Source organism: Penicillium malachiteum (genome assembly GCF_028827825.1).
Source record: "Penicillium malachiteum strain IBT 17515 chromosome Unknown utg000004l:1.0-4883003.0:1.0-4884900.0, whole genome shotgun sequence".
NCBI lineage: Eukaryota > Fungi > Ascomycota > Eurotiomycetes > Eurotiales > Aspergillaceae > Penicillium > Penicillium malachiteum.
The window spans coordinates 1331541-1349985 of NW_026643097.1; the positions used below are offsets into that span (position 1 = coordinate 1331541).

The 18445-nt window shown below is 48.1% G+C and overlaps 5 protein-coding genes across 5 annotated transcripts; 4 read left to right on the forward strand and 1 right to left on the reverse strand.

Annotated features, from left to right (window-relative positions):
* Positions 1-9: 9 nt before the first annotated feature.
* N7483_008658 (uncharacterized protein) lies at positions 10-3375 on the reverse strand (the record flags this gene model as incomplete). Its single annotated transcript, XM_057092085.1, has 1 exon — positions 10-3375. The coding sequence occupies one exon, from the start codon at positions 3373-3375 to the stop codon at positions 10-12; it is 3366 nt and encodes a 1121-aa protein (XP_056943259.1).
* Positions 3376-4400: 1025 nt separating this feature from the next.
* N7483_008659 (GTP cyclohydrolase I) lies at positions 4401-5261 on the forward strand (the record flags this gene model as incomplete). The annotated part of the gene is made up of 3 exons (XM_057092086.1): positions 4401-4554; positions 4615-4910; positions 4962-5261. 3 exons carry the CDS (start codon positions 4401-4403, stop codon positions 5259-5261), a joined length of 750 nt encoding a protein of 249 aa, XP_056943260.1.
* A 983-nt stretch (positions 5262-6244) lies between these two features.
* On the forward strand, positions 6245-8319 carry N7483_008660 (arginine--tRNA ligase; the record flags this gene model as incomplete). Its single annotated transcript, XM_057092087.1, has 4 exons — positions 6245-6463; positions 6548-6625; positions 6663-7843; positions 7899-8319. 4 exons carry the CDS (start codon positions 6245-6247, stop codon positions 8317-8319), a joined length of 1899 nt encoding a protein of 632 aa, XP_056943261.1.
* Positions 8320-9366: 1047 nt separating this feature from the next.
* Positions 9367-11694, forward strand: N7483_008661 (putative ABC transporter; the record flags this gene model as incomplete). The annotated part of the gene is made up of 8 exons (XM_057092088.1): positions 9367-9556; positions 9621-9861; positions 9940-10198; positions 10256-10709; positions 10765-10844; positions 10911-11064; positions 11119-11396; positions 11452-11694. 8 exons carry the CDS (start codon positions 9367-9369, stop codon positions 11692-11694), a joined length of 1899 nt encoding a protein of 632 aa, XP_056943262.1.
* A 4160-nt stretch (positions 11695-15854) lies between these two features.
* On the forward strand, positions 15855-17852 carry N7483_008662 (uncharacterized protein; the record flags this gene model as incomplete). Its single annotated transcript, XM_057092089.1, has 1 exon — positions 15855-17852. One exon carries the CDS (start codon positions 15855-15857, stop codon positions 17850-17852), a length of 1998 nt encoding a protein of 665 aa, XP_056943263.1.
* Positions 17853-18445: the final 593 nt, after the last annotated feature.

Genomic DNA, 18445 nt, shown 5'->3' on the forward strand with positions numbered 1-18445 from the left:
ATCAATCCTTTACTCTCCATCAAAAACTAGCAGGCTCTGGACATTCACCCTGCCGAACCCATTATCACGCAGTCGCTGACGACCACGATGAACAGGAAACTCAGCTACCACCATGACAGTGATATCGTCGATACTGATTTCAGCTTTCTGCAGCAATGTGAGAATATCACACAGGGTTCTACCCGACGCAAAGACATCATCCACAACTACCACATAGCTTCCCCTGGCGATGACGCCTCGACCAATTTCAATTCGTTTCTCTGGAGAGCCACTGGTTGACGAGGAGATGTGCGAGCACCATTTTCTCACTGAAATTGTCGGTGGTGGGAGCTTTCCAGCCTCGCGAATTGGTACCAGGGGTATACCAACATCTGCGGCCAGTTCTGGGGCAAAAAGATAGCCGCCTGATTGGCAGCATACAATTGCATCCACTTTATTCCAGTTACCTGGGTAACATAGAGTAAGGATACTGGCACAGAGGGATATGCCACCCGCCACCTGGTTGATATTCAGCACATGGCGGAAGTTTACCCCTGAGCGCGGGAAGTCGGGAACTGAGTATACCACATTTCGTAACGACCTATGGCCGTCAGAGACAAATGGAAACAGATGATATTTCCCAAATGCTTTGATAGGGGAATCGGTATGCCTGTCATTCCGGAAGGTCATACTCGAACAGTAAGTTGGGGTCGCCGATTGAGAATCTTCGTTGATTTGGCTTTCGCGGTGTCCTCTCCTGGTCTGACGGGTCCAGTGACTGACTTCGACGCGAATATCCAGCAGCTTTTTGTCGGGTACAAGATGTGCGTATGCTGTAACTGGAGCCTCCTCTCTGATTCCGGTGATGAAGAGCACATCTGCATCTTGGGCGTCATTGACCACCTTGAGAAAATGCTCTTCATGTAGCCGAGGGCGAGTTTGCAATTGATTATGGAAAAATGTCGTAAGTGCTTGCCGATGCTTCTCTTTGTAGTCACGGTCTTCATTAAGCCGGAATGGGTCGGCACCAGTAGCAGCCGCATACTCTTGCTTCGTGGCCTCACTGATACTGACTATCCTAACCTCGAGACTGCAGTGACTGAGTTTCTTCAGGACTGAGCTCCAGACTCCTGCACAGTAATCCTTCCCAACGAAGTTATCACCTGTGACCATGAAAATGGTTTGTTGTCTAAGGAGCTCGGGTCGAAATGTGAACCCGCAGGATAAAACGTTATGAGGGTCCAGCGTGGTCTTCAAGCGGGTGAGACGACGCATATTTGAGCCAAAGGCCTTTTGAGCCAGCGTGATATCTAGAGGATCAGGACCAAGGTCTGTACTGTAGACTCCATGGCACCCTGGTAACATCCCTTCGGCGGTCCGATAGACCCAAGCTTTGGCGGCTTGCTCCACATATGTCCCATCTTCTTCACGGGGCCATACGCCAGTAATTACACATGCATACTCCCATTCCCGACATCCAAAGGCAGTGATATCTGATGGTATAGAACAGACTTGGCCGCCGCAATGAAGGAGATGGATGTACGAAAGTTCGGTCGCCCGATCCAAGAATGCATCAATCAAATACCTCGCAAAGTGGAATGCCTTCTCCTTTGAGAGAAAGATACATCTTTTGAAGGCTGATATCTTGCCTGGTGCCTGGTCGTTTTGCAGTTCAGCCATGTGTTTTTCGATCTCAAACAATCCAACCCCATCCACGATTTCAATAGAACTCTGTATGGCACCAGGAACCATACATTCTGGCCGCAGTCCAGGCATGATGGGGTTGAAGTAGCTGCCCGCGTCGGTGGTCTCAATTCTGGTCACAGCAAGGTTCAGGCAATCCAGTGAAGAATAGAGATATGCATCTTCTGAATGCCTTTTGGGGTGTGTCTGTGAGAGGAAGTTTTGGAACCTCGCTGCTACCTCATCGAAGTCTTTCGCCTCATCGAGCTGTTCAAACTTAACGTACCAGCGTTGAATCCGGTATATCGGAGCTGGGGATGCGCGGAACGTCACACTGAGGACAATTCCAAAGCTGGATCCGGCGCCTTTCATAGCCCAAAAAATATCGTCATGATTTTCTGGTCTCATGGAGAATTGTGGTCGGTAAGCCTCTGGCACATGGCCAAGATGGAAGATCTCCCCAGACTCCACACTGACCATCAAGATACCAATGATCCAGTCACTTGAGAGTCCCTTGTCCCTAGACATGTGTCCCAGGCCACCCTGTAGCCAAAGGCCTGCACCTACACTTGGTCGAGACCCCAGCGGCACCGCCATACCAGCAGACATGGCCTCTCTAACAATATCACCAGTCTTGGAACCACCCTGGGCAACCACCATGGAATAGTTCTTGTATGGTGATCCTGCATCTCTATCCCCATGTCCGAGTGCGTGTACATTGTTAAAGGCGGCTAGATCTAGCGAAACAACGCCAGGCCACACACTATGGTCACTGTGACCTCCACCAATAATGTTCAAGCTGAGCCCATGCTTCAAAGCCCATTTCACGCAGATTTGGACTTGTTCAAAGGTCTTTGGTGTGAGGATAGCAGCAGGGCGACAACGGCGGGCTCGCGGGCTCTTCGTTGGTTTGTTCGTTGAAAGGGGTACCTTTTTGATCAGTTCTGATAGCGCAGTACTCGCATTTGCTTTGAAGGTTATCATCACTTCGGGGACATAGAAGTGGATCAAGCCCGGCTTGCTTTGGTCGAAATGGCCCAAATTTCGGCAAGTATTCCGCCATTCCGCCCGCAAAACCGCATCTATATTTTCACCCTGCATGCCATAGCCTGATATGAACAACGCAAAGGCATCTAGAGTATCATCTTCATCAAAAACACCCACAAAGCCATCCCAAGTGAGGCTTGTTTTGTGACAGACCAAGTCATCAAAGTGCGAAGAGCCTTGACGATGGAAAGCAACGACCTTAGCACCGCCATGACTGTTGACAAGTAACTGCAGGGTTGCAGTTATGAGGTTGGAGTTGTTGCCAGTGCCATACAGGCTATGGCAGAAAAGAATAAGATCAAACTTCTGGCCACTCTGCAGTAAACCTGGATTGTTGACATCATCATTGTGGATGGCTTTTATGGTGAACGGCTCTCGACAAACGACTGGTGTAGAGTCTAGGCAGGGGAATGGTTTTTCAAATTCCAAGGTAGAGCACAGCGATTCCTCAAGCTCTGTGGCGAACTGGATAATGGGCTCAAATGTGGTGTACTTGCGAATCTTTTGTCTTAGACTGATAGGAAGGTATCCAAGGATGGTATCTGGACCAGGCCCAATCTCTAGGACGTCAATTGTATCACGGGATTGAACTAGAGAAGCAACCTGCTCAGTCAGCTTAGGGATGATGAAGTCCTTGTAGGTAACCCATCCAGGCCCCTGTCGCATGATGTTAAATCCAGCTCTGTATTCCGCATCTGATAACAATCTTCCTCTTTCTGGGGATTGTCTCATGGCCCTTTCATGAAGAGCCAATTTCAACGTCGTGAGAGTAGTCATAACGAGATTTGATAACAGTTTGGACAAGGAAAGGAGGAGATGGATAGTTTGGGGATTGTAGAGAGTTTGATGATACTTTGAAGATTATATCTTGTGGGATCCAGCTAGGCAGATACGCTTGGAGGTAGAAGCCGGGCTGGAAATGAAAGGAAACAATTTCCTATTGTTGAAACCATTTATGCGTGCTCCTTTTGTGTCCGTTTGTGGTGTGAATCCCTATCCCTGAATCCCTGAACTATACTACTGGGGTACGTTTGCAAATTTGTCTTTTACTATATGGACTAGATTTTTTTACTACCTACTACATAATTAGGTACTGGAGGTTCTTTGACCGCCCAGCATTATTCCACCTGGGCAGTTGATCTTTTCGTGTTGACATTTAGCTAATACTTCGATTTTTCTTCCTTATCAACATGCGTAACTTCTAAGGTTATGCAGCAGTTAGCGTACCCCTTTAGGTACCTATCTTTATATCATGTAGGTACACCTGTAGGGATATCTGTAATTATACCTATAGGTATTTACATAAATAGAGAAGTATCCACTGGCAGCTAAGTACTAGGTATGTAAACATGAGCACAAGTCCTTGAGTGCTTGATTAAACTTTAGGCTTATCGTGATATAAGGCGTCCGAGTCCATCATGATTTAACAAAGCTTCACATGTGCATAGCCAGGTACATAATTTTCCAATTTTCTGGCTACATATAGCACCGCGCGAAGCGCGGTGCTAGAACTTGTCAATATTACGCAGCGCGTTGAATGAATGCTGATCGAATTATTCTTGCAAACACTGCTAGTTTGATAAATTCCAGCCAATTCCCCCGTCCTTAAATATAAGAACCTCCAGGCGCTCCTGGACTTTCTTCTTCATACCTCAATACTCATATCTGCCAATCAATCTTTCATCACCACCATGGATACTCCAATCGATAGGGAGCTTCGGTATCACGCCGAGAATGAGGATTCAAATCCAAATTCGCCAGTCAATCCACCGGCTTCAGCCAACATAGCCCATTCCCTACAGACAATGACTTTATTAAGAGAGTCTGACGTTCGCTTCCAGCCGAGTGAGTTCCCCCTCCAGTACCACAGTGGTGAATCAAACCAATCTAACATATATGGCTTAGATGTCAGCACAATCCAGATTCCGGATTCCAGCTCGGACAATCGAACTCAGAGGCTTACTGGAGCCATAAAGACGATTCTTGAATGTATTGGAGAGGATGCTGGACGGGAAGGTCTTCGAGATACCCCACAGCGATATGCGAAAGCAATGCTTTACTTCACAAAGGGATATGGAGAGAGTATCCACAGTGTGACCAATGGTGCGATTTTCAATGAGAATTACCAGGGCCTCGTTGTGGTGAAGGACATTGACCTATTCTCCCTGTGTGAGCACCACATGATCCCATTTCTAGGAAAGGTATGCAGAAAACCTGGTGTTTCTCCCATGCTATATTGACTGTATTGTTAGGTCCACATTGGGTATATCCCTAATGGCCAGATTATTGGCCTATCCAAATTGCCCCGGATAGTTGAGATGCTGGCACACAGGCTTCAGGTGCAAGAACGCCTAACAGGGCAGATTGGTCGAGCAATCTTTGACTTGCTCCAGCCTCACGGGGTTGGTGTTGTCATGGAATGCTCCCACCTTTGTATGCAGATGCGTGGGGTGCAGAAGGTTGGGAGCAGCACAACAACCAGTTTTATGTTAGGATGTTTGGAAATGAGTGCAAGTCACAGGGAGGAGTTCTTCTCAGCTCTCAAGAAATAGCCTACACCCGGCCTTCCCGTTGACATTTGGACCTGGGTAAGCTCTATGTTGTAGGAGTGTTATTCTCCAACTTCAAGTTAGACTCTGAGTCATGAACAATTTAAAGCAGTGGATTGAAAGTGGTCTCCGGTATCTTTTACATAACGTCAGATGTTCCATCACTTAGGCACCAAATTTAATTCTTAATATGCTGCGAATAGGCCTCTCAAATGTTAGGGGAAGTGAGCTTTTGGTCATAGTACGAATATCTGCCAAGACAAATGACGTCAGTCACTGGTAGAGCCAGTCGTGATTGGCCAAATCAGCAACTATAAGACCTGTCGACCTGACATGATTCAGTCGACTTCGATCAATATGAGAGCTTGGGTTCTTGCTATGAAGGGGATAGTGAGATATAGGAAGAGGCGCTTTACTATATGTTTGTTAGTAGTAGTGTCTTTTTTCAGAGAAAATGCATATTGACATTACATAGGGCAGGGATCGCGATTAACTTCCAGAGACCCACCAGGATCGGTGTCATGGTCAGAGTGTAGAAATGACTGCTAGTATGTATAGCTTGCTCTCCAGTTTCTTGTGTGAAGAAAATAACCCGTGCGCGAAATTGACTTATTGAGTCACAGATATCTGAATCACATAATAATATGACGATTTGGATCCTGGGAAAGAAAGTCCTGAAGTAAATTCCTCTTGAACCCCGCGATATCTATGGTATCCACGTGACTTACCGCCTTACCAGTTGGGCACTGAGTCATCGACAAAGGGAAAAAAAAATTAAAAAAAAAAAGAAAATTGATGGTTATTATTCCCCCTCCTTTATGGGTCACGGTTTGTTAAGCGGGGCTCAAAGACTTTCGAGTCTCTTTTTTTCTTCTGGTTCCTACCGGTCTACCATTTCGCGATTACCTACCGTTTTCTCTCCAACAACATCCGTTTCCCTCCGCGCAGCTCTTTATACCCCTGCGCGCCTTCAATCATACGCAACTATGGCGTCCGACCTCCCCGCCTCCGTTGAGGCCCTCACCCTCCAGTCCACCTCCAAGACATCCAGCTTTCCCGCATGCTTCCCCTCATTGAACCCTATGGACATCTACCGTGAGCACATTGCCACGGAGCTCAGCAAAACCACCGAGATCGACTCTGAGTTGATCTATTCTCGTCTGGCGTGGACAAACACATTAGACAAGGGTGATTTGTCGCTGCCGGTATGCTAAATTCCCGTGATCTGGATCTTGCGGTGTTTATTTCTGGTACAATCGTCAAAGCTAACTTGCCTGGAACTATGTTAGGTCGCCGCCCTGCGCATCAAGAAGAAGCCTCAAGAGCTCGCCGAGGAATTGGCCTCCAAGTTCCCTGAATCGGATCTCGTTTACCCCCCCAACTGCCCTTGGCCCTCACGTGCAGTTCTTCTGCAAGCCTCTGCCTCTGGCCAAGACTGTCCTGGGTCGTGTCCTGACTGAGAAGGCCGCCTATGGTACAAACGGAAACCTGGGTCTCAAGGACCCCACGGACCCTTCCAAGGGCCAGAAGAAGATTATCATTGAGTTCTCTTCACCCAATATTGCCAAGCCTTTCCACGCTGGTCACCTGCGAAGTACCATCATTGGTGGTTTCCTCGCCAACCTTTACACTGTTCTGGGATGGGATGTCGTTAAGATGAACTACCTCGGTGACTGGGGCAAGCAGTACGGTCTGCTGGCCAACGGATTTAAGTACTTCGGTGATGAGGAGGCCCTGCAAAAGGACCCCATTAACCACCTTTTTGAGGTTTATGTCAAGGTTAACCGCATCGTCGGCGAGCAGGACGCCCCCATCAAGGAGCTGAAGGAGAAGATCAAGGAGAAGAAGGAGAAGAGCGAGGATGTTTCCACTGAAGAGGCCGAGCTCGCCAAACTGGTTGACGTCAGCGAGGATGAGAAGGCCCGTCGCTACTTCAAGAGCATGGAGGATGGTCACCCCGATGCATTGGCTTTGTGGCGCCGATTCCGTGATCTCAGTATCGCCAAGTACAAGCAGACATACGCTCGTCTTAACATTGATTTCGATGTCTACTCCGGTGAATCCCAGGTCAAGAGCGAGAGCATGACCGATGCCTACAAGGCTATGGAGAAGGCCGGCGTTGCCGAGGAGTCTGAAGGAGCTGTCATTGCTGACTTCACCAAGCACGGTGCTAAGAAGCTGGGCAAGGCTATCATTGTCCGTAAGGATGGCACCCCTCTTTACCTGACCCGTGATATCGGTGCTATCACCGAGCGTGATGAGACCTACAACTTTGACAAGATGATCTACGTTGTTGCTGCCCAGCAGGACCTTCACCTTGCCCAGCTCTTCAAGATTACCGAGCTCATGGGCCGCAAGGATCTCTCCGACCGTTGTGAGCACATCAACTTCGGTATGGTCCACGGTATGAGCACCCGTAAGGGTACAGTTAAGTTCTTGGATGATATCCTGCGTGATGTCGGTGACAAGATGCACGAGGTTATGAAGAGCAACGAGGTCAAGTACTCACAAGTCGAGAACCCCGTCGAGACTGCCGATACCCTGGGTATCACCGCCGTTATGGTCCAGGATATGACTGGCAAGCGGTAAGTTTCTCATTATTTATATTCTAAATCACTTCATCATACTAATGTTCATCAGCATCAACGGTTACACCTTCAACCTCGAGGCTATGACCTCCTTCGAGGGTGACACCGGCCCTTACCTGCAGTACGCCCACGCTCGTCTCTGCTCAATGGGTCGTAAATCTGGCCTGGACCTCGATGACCTTGCCGACGCCAACTTCGATCTCCTCCACGAGCGACACGCTGTTGACCTCATCCGTCTCCTTGCTTCATGGCCTGATGTCCTCGTTAACACCGCCAAGACTCTGGAGCCCGTCACCGTGCTTGCCTACCTGTTCCGCATGACCCACATGTTGAGCTCCAGCTACGATGTCCTCAAGGTCATCGGTAGCGAGCCCGATGTCAAAAAGGCCCGTATGGCTCTGTACTCTGCTGCTCGCCAGGTTCTCCACAACGGTATGCGGGTTCTTGGTCTCAACCCCGTTCAGCGCATGTAAACGCATATCAATTATTCCCTCTCCACTTTTAAGATACATCATTAGCTCTTTCTGTTGACTCTTTTATATCTATTTTGCTCTGAATGCATTCGGCGCTAAGAGCTGGACACAAAATATCATTTCCATTTATACTGTTACGTCGAGTTTTCTACCAAGCTATAGAAACGAAACTAATGCCTCCCACTGGAAATAACCTTGAACCCTTAAATCTCCCTCGTGTTCGGGAATGCTGGTTCTTGGCAGACCCCATAATTTTTATCACATGATCCCATAATACTGTACTCCTGGGCAGCACAGAGTACTCAACAAACGATGGTTGATCTTAGATATCACATTTTCACATCTTAGTTATTTGTTATCTATGATATCAAGTGGAGTCCTAACCCAAAACTGATCGGCACGGAGAACAAAGCCATTGCTAGCATGAGAAAAAGTAACGAACAATGACAACGCATAAGCGCCCTAGCATGCACCCAATCAGCAGACCCTCTAAAACCCACCCACTTGATTCCAAGAATCCCAAATCCTTCACAAAACTTCAAACTCCAAAATCTAGCTCCAAAACTTCAGTCAGCAGCCTTCAAAAATTCTCACTAATCATGATCAAATAATGAACGGCGACCATATTCAGCTCTCCACCCAAATTCCACAAGATACGAGTCTCGGGCTCCACTAATCTTACCTAAGCCCTAAGACCCCCATAAATTATTAGCAGCGGCCCGGGCCCAGAAGCTATCATTTTTGGCCCCGGGGAACGCCAATCGGGGACTAGAAGAATTCCAAGAGCCCACATGTTTGCCGAAGGGTCGCCGCTCCAATCCCCGCTATTAGGGGTGCAGGTGGTATTTCCTATGATAAATAATCAGACCCCGGGACTCCACTGGGTCCGGTGGGATTAAAATTATAAGTAGTCTGGCCCCAACTTGAAGAGCTACCCACCTGGATTTGTTTTCGATTTTGCTTCGAGCTGGTTCTGTTGTACAGAACTTAAATTTGCATCAGTCTCATCTATCGGTTATCGACAACTCAGGGATCTTGTGCTAGGGAATGAATGAGGCTGAGGCTGGGATGTCCAAGGACAAGGATATTGAGCGGGGGAGTGATGAGGCGGGATATTTTCTGACCAATTCGTCTGTGAAGAGTTTCTCGTGGAGTGGATTGAATGTCACGGTTAAGGATCGCCAGACTAAGGAGGCGAGGGACTTAATTCATGACATTAGTGGCGATGTCCAACAAGGTATACTTTGATCAAGAGATGCGCTTGCTGTGTTTCGGGCTATGCTAATCCGTGCTGATAACAGGGGAGATGGTTGCTCTGATGGGTCCCTCAGGATGCGGAAAGACAACACTGCTTAACGTATTAGCTCGAAGACCTCCTACCTCGGGTGCGCGCACTGGCGGCGAGACATATGTCAACGGGGCGAAGGTGGAATCGCGAGAATTCAGGCGCATGACATCGTATGTCGAACAAGAGGATGCATTAATCGGGTCAATGACCGTGCGCGAGACGTTGAAATTTGCGGCAGATCTTTCATTGCCTAGGTATGTCTTATGAGTTTTATCCAGGGCTTTTCCTTGCCGGTGCTCGTATTCGTGCCATGTCAGTGCTAAGTTTCATAGTTCCGTGTCGAAACGTCAGCGAATGGAACGTATCCGCATCCTACTCGAGGCATTCGGTATCCAGAATCAGGCAGACACGTTAGTTGGGACTCCGATTCGAAAGGGAATTAGTGGTGGACAAAAAAGGAGAGTGAGCGTGGCTAGCCAGCTCATCACTTGTCCGAAGATACTCTTTCTCGATGAGCCAACGAGTGGACTTGATTCGACGGCTAGCTTTGAGGTCATATCATATGTGAAGGAGTTGGCAAGGGAAAACAATGTAAGTGCGCAGAGCTAGGATTTGAATTTGGTGGTTTTCGGTGCTAAGGGATTGTAGATCATAATAATCGCCAGTATTCATCAACCATCCACGACAACGTTCCGGCTTTTCGATAAGCTACTCCTTCTCTCTGCGGGTCGGACATGCTATTTCGGTCCTGTTTCAAACGTGGACGGACATTTTGGTGATATTGGACACCCTATCCCGACCAATACCAACCCGGCGGAATACCTTCTCGACATCGTGAGCTCCGATTTTAGCACTTCGAAAGTGGATGCTGAGGACCGGGTCGAAAAGATCCAGAATTCGTGGAACGAATCAGCCGAAGCAGGGAATTTGGGCAGAGAGTTATCTGAGCGATTGCATGCAGAGAGTCAGGTGGAGCAGGTAGCTGCTGATGATCTGGCCCGACCTGGATCCGCCAATGTTATTACAGCTCTGCTGCATCGATCGTGGATCAAGAGCTACCGGGATGTGGTCGCATATGGTATTCGCATCGTGATGTATATGGGTATGTTTCAGGATCATGCAATGGCACATGAATGAATCTTCGCTAATCAGCGCAGGTCTTTCGATAATGATGGGGACGGTGTGGTTACGTCTACATCCATCTCAGGAGTATATCCAACCCTTCATCAATGCAATTGTCAGTCCTCCTGTAACACAAGGCGAGGCGAAGCACAGAACAACAATGAGTACTAATTGTTTCCAGTTCTTCGGATCCGCATTCATGTCGTTCATGGCTGTGGCGTACGTCCCAGCTTTCCTCGAAGACCGAGCCACATTCGCCAAAGAACGAGCCAACGGACTCTATGGCGCAACTCCATTCATCATCGCGAACTTCCTGATTGGTCTTCCCTTTCTCTGTAAGTATGCCATCACGAGACATAACATCCAACGCATCGCTGATTCATCTCCAGTCCTCATCTCAATCCTATTCTCCATCGTATCATACTGGCTCTCGAACTTCCAGCCCACGGCGGAGGCTTTCTTCACTTGGGTCATGTGGATCTTCCTTGACCTTGTTGCAGCAGAATCGCTAGTTGTTCTCGTGACGTCCATCTTCCCGAACTTCGTTATCGCTCTTGCGTTGGTCGCATTCGCTAATGGGCTTTGGATGAGCGTGGGTGGGTTCTTGGTAACACCGACGATCCTTAATCCGTTTTGGAAATATGTGTTTCACTACATTGATTATCAGGTCAGTCTTGAATATATTGATTCGAGAATCCCTTAGTGCTAACATACTTTTCCAGGCGTATGTCTTTCAAGGAATGATGGTCAATGAGTTCTCGCATCGGACTTACTCGTGTGGCGATGGGTGTCAGTGCATGTATAATACGGATTTGGCTTCTCAGTGTCAGATTCGAGGTACCGGTGTTTTGGAATCTTATGGATATGCGACAGGGAGAACTGGGAAGTGGGTTGGTATTTTGATTGGGATCATCGCTGCGTACAGGCTCTTCGGGTGGATTGCGCTTCATCTTAGGAAGACGTGATACTGCTTTAGCCTAGTAGCTTGGCGTCGGTTGATACTGTAGTAGCAGTTGGACTCGGGGAGAAAAATGAAGGATGTATATTGCCAATTATATTGAATATTACTTTTTGATATACGGTGTTACTCGTAGTACTATTGACCTGAATAGACCCCAACAGCAGTGCTATATTCAGTCTTGGATTCCTGCGCATCAGCTATCTCACGCATTATTAGGGACATACAGCTACGATCACATTATCCTCCCGAAGCCCTCCCGAGGTAAGCTGTTGTAGCACTTGCAGGGGAAATGAAAGCCACCGGGGCATCTCGCGTTACACTAACAAAATCAATCTCTACGACAACCACCTTCTGTACAACATCCAAGCACGAGCACGAGCATCGCACCGACCCTGTCTCAAACCTCGAATGCAAAATGCAAAATCCCCGGAGCGTGATTCCCACAATTCCAACCTCAATCCCACATTCTCATAGATTAAAGTATGCGCATTTCCAATTACGCACAGCATCACATCCCCTCATCCACCCGATCGCACCCAATCATCAATCACGACTTCAAATGCCAATGCCGATCGAGCAAGAATCCGTTGAATAAAGACAAGATCATGGGAGCGGCACAGAAGTCCCGAGGGCGATATGTCGTAGATAAGGACCCCTCATCTCATCTCGTGGCCACCATCAAAGAAGCGGTGAAGAGTCTTGATGCCACCGTGCAGAGCTAAAGAAGCAAGGGGGGAAACCGCCCTCCCTAAGTATCCTCCGAAGGAGCGACGAAAAGGGAAACTTAATCTAAGAGTTCTTTGAACAGGTCTTAGAATGTATCGATTCACTAATTAGTGTTGAAAGAAAAGTCCTACTAGATCCACATCATTAGATTCTGATACCGAGAACTCGGGTACAATCAACCCTGGAAGTATACCCGCCGCACGGCACAGTTTGACATGCGTATAGACAGCATTTCAATGAAGCTTATTAGTTCAAGCTTGAGGTTTTTCTTCTTCACGCGGCTACTTTACAAAGACTCGGATATGTATGAGATACCCCAGCCATAGACGTCAGAGTACCAACGCAGAGAACCCAAGGTAGAAACTGAAACAGAAGCAAAGGTACGGAGGACATACATTGGCAGCACCTAAGTCTATAGGGAACGGTAGCTCGGAGCCCGAACCATTAAAAGCATGTAATATACACTCGCACCTGGGAGATCAACATGATTCGCGCCAGGGAACGCTATCGTGTCCGATCGTCATTGAACGGGAGATAGACTAACATGTACACTGTAAAAAAATAGTGACTCCCAGGCAGCAGCGCGGAATGACGTGCTAACATTTTTTGTCAACAATAATCTCGCCCCGATTACTAGACCGAAAGCCGTGGCTTTCGCACGAGCCGCATGGATTACCCTGGTTTTGATCCGGGGTGAGCTGGTTCCAATCAGCCCCTGCCTACGGAATGGACGAAAAGGGACAGGATAAGATGAAGATAGGGTGAGATGAAGTGAGATGGGATCATTTTTGTTTTGTTTCAATGTTCGCTTCGCTTAACTTCTTATCCGAATGACTGGGGAAAGTAGTCTATGCATAACAAGTTACAAGCATTGACCTTCTTGATGTGAGTGGGTGAATGTCTTGTCAGATCGTGCAATCTCCAGGGTTTCTTACACATGCGGGGTTGAGAAGATTCAGGTTGACTGGGTTCAGAGATGCAAGGAGATGGGAGCGAGGATGGTAATGATGGACCGTTCAGATGTCCGTGCTGCATGTCATCCCGCGATCTAGTCTCCGATGGGAAAGATCCAAGAAAAGAGAGCTATTGTTTACAATGATTTATAATAAAACAGCTTAATATTTGAAGAAGAACTTTACTGTTTATAGTTTGGTGGACGGGGACATCGGGGAGAGGAAGTATAGTATACTTGAGGTTATGAGGGACTCGGTCCTTGATGAACTAGGTCACTCGCTTAATCGGCCCGGATGATCCTGGGAACTGATACTTAGGTAGCCAGAGTATTCTTAGACACCAACATGGTACCTTAGATCCCTGAATGACTCTTCGAGAAATGAGTCATGCCATTAATACGATCTCTGGAATATCCACTGAAGAATATTCTATATGGAGTGACGGGCACCTAAGCATGTGTCGTGCAGTAGATGCCGTGATGAGTGGGAAGTGGGGTGGATATCATCTACCACCGAGTACTCCGGATACACTATCCTTCTCTAATCAAAGACTAAATTTTTTCCCGTTTATATCTTTAGTGCCCGTCCGGAGCCCTGCCCCACTAGGTCATCGTCGGTGGCGATTTTTCAGTTTGTGGTAAACTTGGGCTGCAGTATGTCATTCCACCGACTCTTTTTTTTCGGTTTTTCCCGGTACATTGCCATTGTCGAATGTGACAGGAGGTACCTCTAGAATCTGGTCTCATGAATTGATGATCTTTGGTCCGGACAAGTACTCCGTACCCCGGGGTCTAGTTCTCGGTCTCTAGATTGGGAGTATAGATACCAGCCTAAAACTAGGGCTTCAACCTGGAACATCTGGGGAGTCATAGAGCCCCACTAGTACCATGAAAATTGAATGTCCACAACAGTAAGTGGCTCAAAAAAAATTGTGATTACTGGAATTGATGCTTCGAAAATTATTCTGGTGTATTCTATTGGGGGATCCCCTTTCTTAAAAGTGGAGGCGATCATTGGGCCGCAATGACTAGATTGGGCGGTTAGGCGGGACAAAAGAAATACCGGAGAACAGGAGGGGAATGAATACGGTATGAAATGATTATGATAGATAGAAAAATGAAGCAAAAGAGAATGAAAAACAATAGAGAGATGATAGTATTCATCAACTTTATCTTCTATAGATTATCGTATAAACAAAAAATGTATAGATGTAAAGAAGAACCAGGGATGAGCAGGTGGATCCCCGAGTTTAAGTGAGTGAAACTCCACTTTTTTCACCACTTTGACCCGTTGTTTACACTGTTTACACTGTATGTACTGTTTACATTTCTATTTATTACCACTAATTATGCAACTTGGCTACCCGACCTCTTCTCTACAAGCTGGAGCCTCTTCTTCGTGAAACATTTTATTATTATTATTATCATTATTATTATTTATTTTATTTCTTTTTCTTTGAAAGTTTGATGCAATTTGCGTTTTCTTCTTTTATTTTTTTTTTTAATTCTCGCTTCTTTTTTTCCCTTCTACTCATCTTCTTCCTTATATTCTTCCCATATCCCTCGAGATCACTCTTCCCCCCCTTATCGTTATCGTGATCTCCCTTTATAAACCTCACCTCCTCCATCCCACTTCGGGACACTGGCTTCTCTGCCCATCCGACTCCACACCTCAAATCCCCACCCGGGTACCAGTCAGGCTGCCAGGAACTTGAAGCCCAAAATCTGCAGCTGCAGATTTTTGTCCAACCATTCACCACCGTTTCTACCCAGACCCATCCCAACGCTCTTGTTCCTGTTCTTTGCCCAATATCCCACCAATTTCGATGGAGACACTGCGAGCTGGAAAGTCCCTTGTCATCCTATCCGCTCGCTGACACGATCTCGTTTAACCAGTTAAGCCCTGCCATCGCTTGGCGATCGGCAGGTCCGCCTTTTCTGGTTGGAGTGTCTGTGTAACAAGAGCAAAGGGGAAGTCATCTGGCGTCTCTCTTGAAAAAAAAAATTATTATTGTGTGGGTTGGGTCTAAAAATTACCAATACCAAAAACCCCACTGGAGACGTCACCCGAGGGCAAGGAACGAAAAGGGGACTTGCATCTATACAAAAGAAAAAAAAAAAGAGCCCAAATTACCCCCCCAAAAAGAAATCCCTCCAATACGATCAAGAAAGGGACTGGGAATACACGCAGGGACTGACTCATCTCTTGCCTGGTTGGGTTCTTCTTTAACACCCAAACCTATTCTAATCCCTTCTCTCATATCCCTTCGTCAGGCTTCGAACCAAGGTGGCTTGCTGTAAGTCCAAGACCGTTTCCCTAAATCGGCCCCATTATTCCCACCCTCACTCCCCGCCTGCTGCCGGTGTGCGCTGGTGGGTAGCAAACCCACGTCCAGAACGGGAAACCAACCTGTTTCATTACATAGGGACCGCGCCAGTTGCCCACCCCGCCGTCACCTGCCCAAAGCCTACTGGTGCAGCAAGCCATGGCTAGCAAAACCGGTCGACCGGCTATGGTCGAAGAATTTGATGAAAAACTGCGCATCATCGTTCCCGACAGTCAGCAGGTGGCTAATACCTGTGCCAAAGTTTCCAACAGGTTGGATCATAGACACCCGGAGCCGCTGATCGACGGCGCAAGTGACTCAGGCTATTCTAGTCGTACCGCCGCCACCGTCAACAGCACCCAATCTGGACCGTCGGGCGGAAGAAGCCCTCCAGCCCCTCTCACCGATCTGCCCAAACATCGACCCGCCGACCTCACCAGGAAGTCTAGCCGCAGAGACCGACGAGACAAGGATCGTGCTGCCCGGCCACTTGAGGACAACATGCAGATGGGTCCTTACCCGGGCGCTGCCCATCCTCACGTGTCTCGGTCGCCGTCCAAGTCATACCGACGTGACTCTTATCGTTCCCCTCCAGAAATCTACTACGAAGAAGGCCCTCGTTATCACCAGTCTTCTACCCCCGTCGACAATCGATCGATGGACTACCACACACCTTCCCTGATGAGGCCTCCTATGCCTGATTACGCTCCTCATCTTCCCCCACCTCCGCCCTTATATCCCACAGAAGAATATCACTCAAGCCGTTCGACTCGTCCTGGTGGTTACCGTCCTCCGATGTATTATCAGGATCCACGTCCTGGCCCTTTTGCCGTGGGTATGCCTCGGGGATATCCACAGCAACAGTATCCATATGAGCAACATCAACACCAGCAACCACAACACCATGGTCCCCCGCCGTCATCAGTATGGCAACAAGGCCTCTACTCTTCATCTCCGTATGGTGGGGGTGGAGGAGGAGGTGGTGGTGGTGGTCCTTCATCCTATGGACAGCAGGATTATTTCCCCCAGGATGCCATCTATGGTGGTCACCGTGAGCGGTCTGAATCCCGTCCTCGGGAGCCGTCTCGGGCCCGCCGTAGTTCGATGTATGGTCACCCGCCGCCACCACCCGTGGATCAATACGAGGATTACTCTCCGGAATTTGAGGACAACTACGAAGACTACTATAATCCGGATCCTCGAGAACTAGCCCGGGAGAAACACCATGCCATGAAGCAAATGCAGATTCCAGACCGCGAGGAAAGTGCCAGGCGTCAGATGCCACCTCCCTCCCTTCCGGGTTCCAGGCAGAAAGCAGCCCCGCAGATCCATCAGGCAAGACGACCGGAACGGAGATCCCAATCCGTAGCTCCTTCTCGCCGTCACTCCAAGATCCCAGTACATGATGATCTAATAGATGACTTCGAGGACCTTGAACTGGAGCCTCCCAGTCACCGCCGTTCATCCCGGGATGTATCCACACCTGATTCAAGAGATAGTCTTCGTGGGAGCCGAAGATACCATGGCGGCTCCAGAAGTGGTGGCCAGGTGGCTGTCGCAAATTCTATTCGTCGGAGCAAGCACGAAGATTACTATCATGACAGCCAGGGCAGCAGCCTTGACATGGAGAACCAAGCAGCGGAAGCTGAACAGTACCAAGAGCAGATTTCCGGGCGTGCTCAGTTACCTCCATCTGAGGAAACGATGATGCCCAAGTCTCGCAACGGTGCTGGCAGTGACGTTAGCAGCCGAAAGAGTGGATCGAACGGCAGCCGGGCGAGTGCGACAAAGACCGAGAAAGAGAAAGAAAAACAAGCCATGACCCTGTCCCTGAATGGAATGACTTTGAACTTCGACAACGACGGGTTTCAGGGGAAGGCCATCAGTATTCGTACGGGAGACCGAGGGTCTACCCAGTTGAATATTACTGATGGATCTACCCCTGCTCCGGCTCCGGCCCCCGCCCCCAAGCGATCTTCAAAGTCATATGTGGGCGCAGGGTCATCCTACTCTGATAATACGGGCGCTAGTAGTCGTCGACGGGCACTGGAGGATATTCAACGTCATCGCGACCGCGAAGAGCGACGGTTGGAGAAAACCGCACACAGGACTAGCCGTTCAGGCAGGTCCTCGTACGGTGGAACCCGATACCATTGATCTCGCGTCGTGTTACAAGTTGAATCATTAGTACAGTTGCTCTGTCTATCTCTACGTCCTTATATTCATTGTTAGGGTTTCGGATGGTTTTGGATTCCTTTTTTTTCTTGCGTCATTGTTGCTTCTGCATTAGCGGTCGCCTGGTGTGGGTTCAGTCTGTCAAAAAGTTCGGAAAAAAATCGGGTTCCCTTCTGCGTTTCATGGGTGGATTTTGGTGGATTTTTCTCTTCTCAATTTTGGATTTTGGATTTTCTTTTTATTTATTTTTTTTCTCTCAAAAGTCATGTCGTTCGAGCAAAGCGATCGATCAGATCTCGGTGAAGGGTTTATGACCTTTCATACACGATCGATCTGTCCTCGTTGAACTTGGAGGACTCTTTGGCTTTCTCCCCTTTTCTCATATTTGCAATTTCTATCTCTTGCATTGGAAAGTGACCCTGTCTCGCAAAATATCACTTTGAAGTTTTCTTTTCTTATGGAAAAGGAAACAAGTAAAAGTGCATTGCAGACAAGTTCCCCCGTCAGGATGTGATATGATTGTACGATTCTGATGACCTACGATGACAAGTTTGATGTCTACTGCTTTGCCCCTT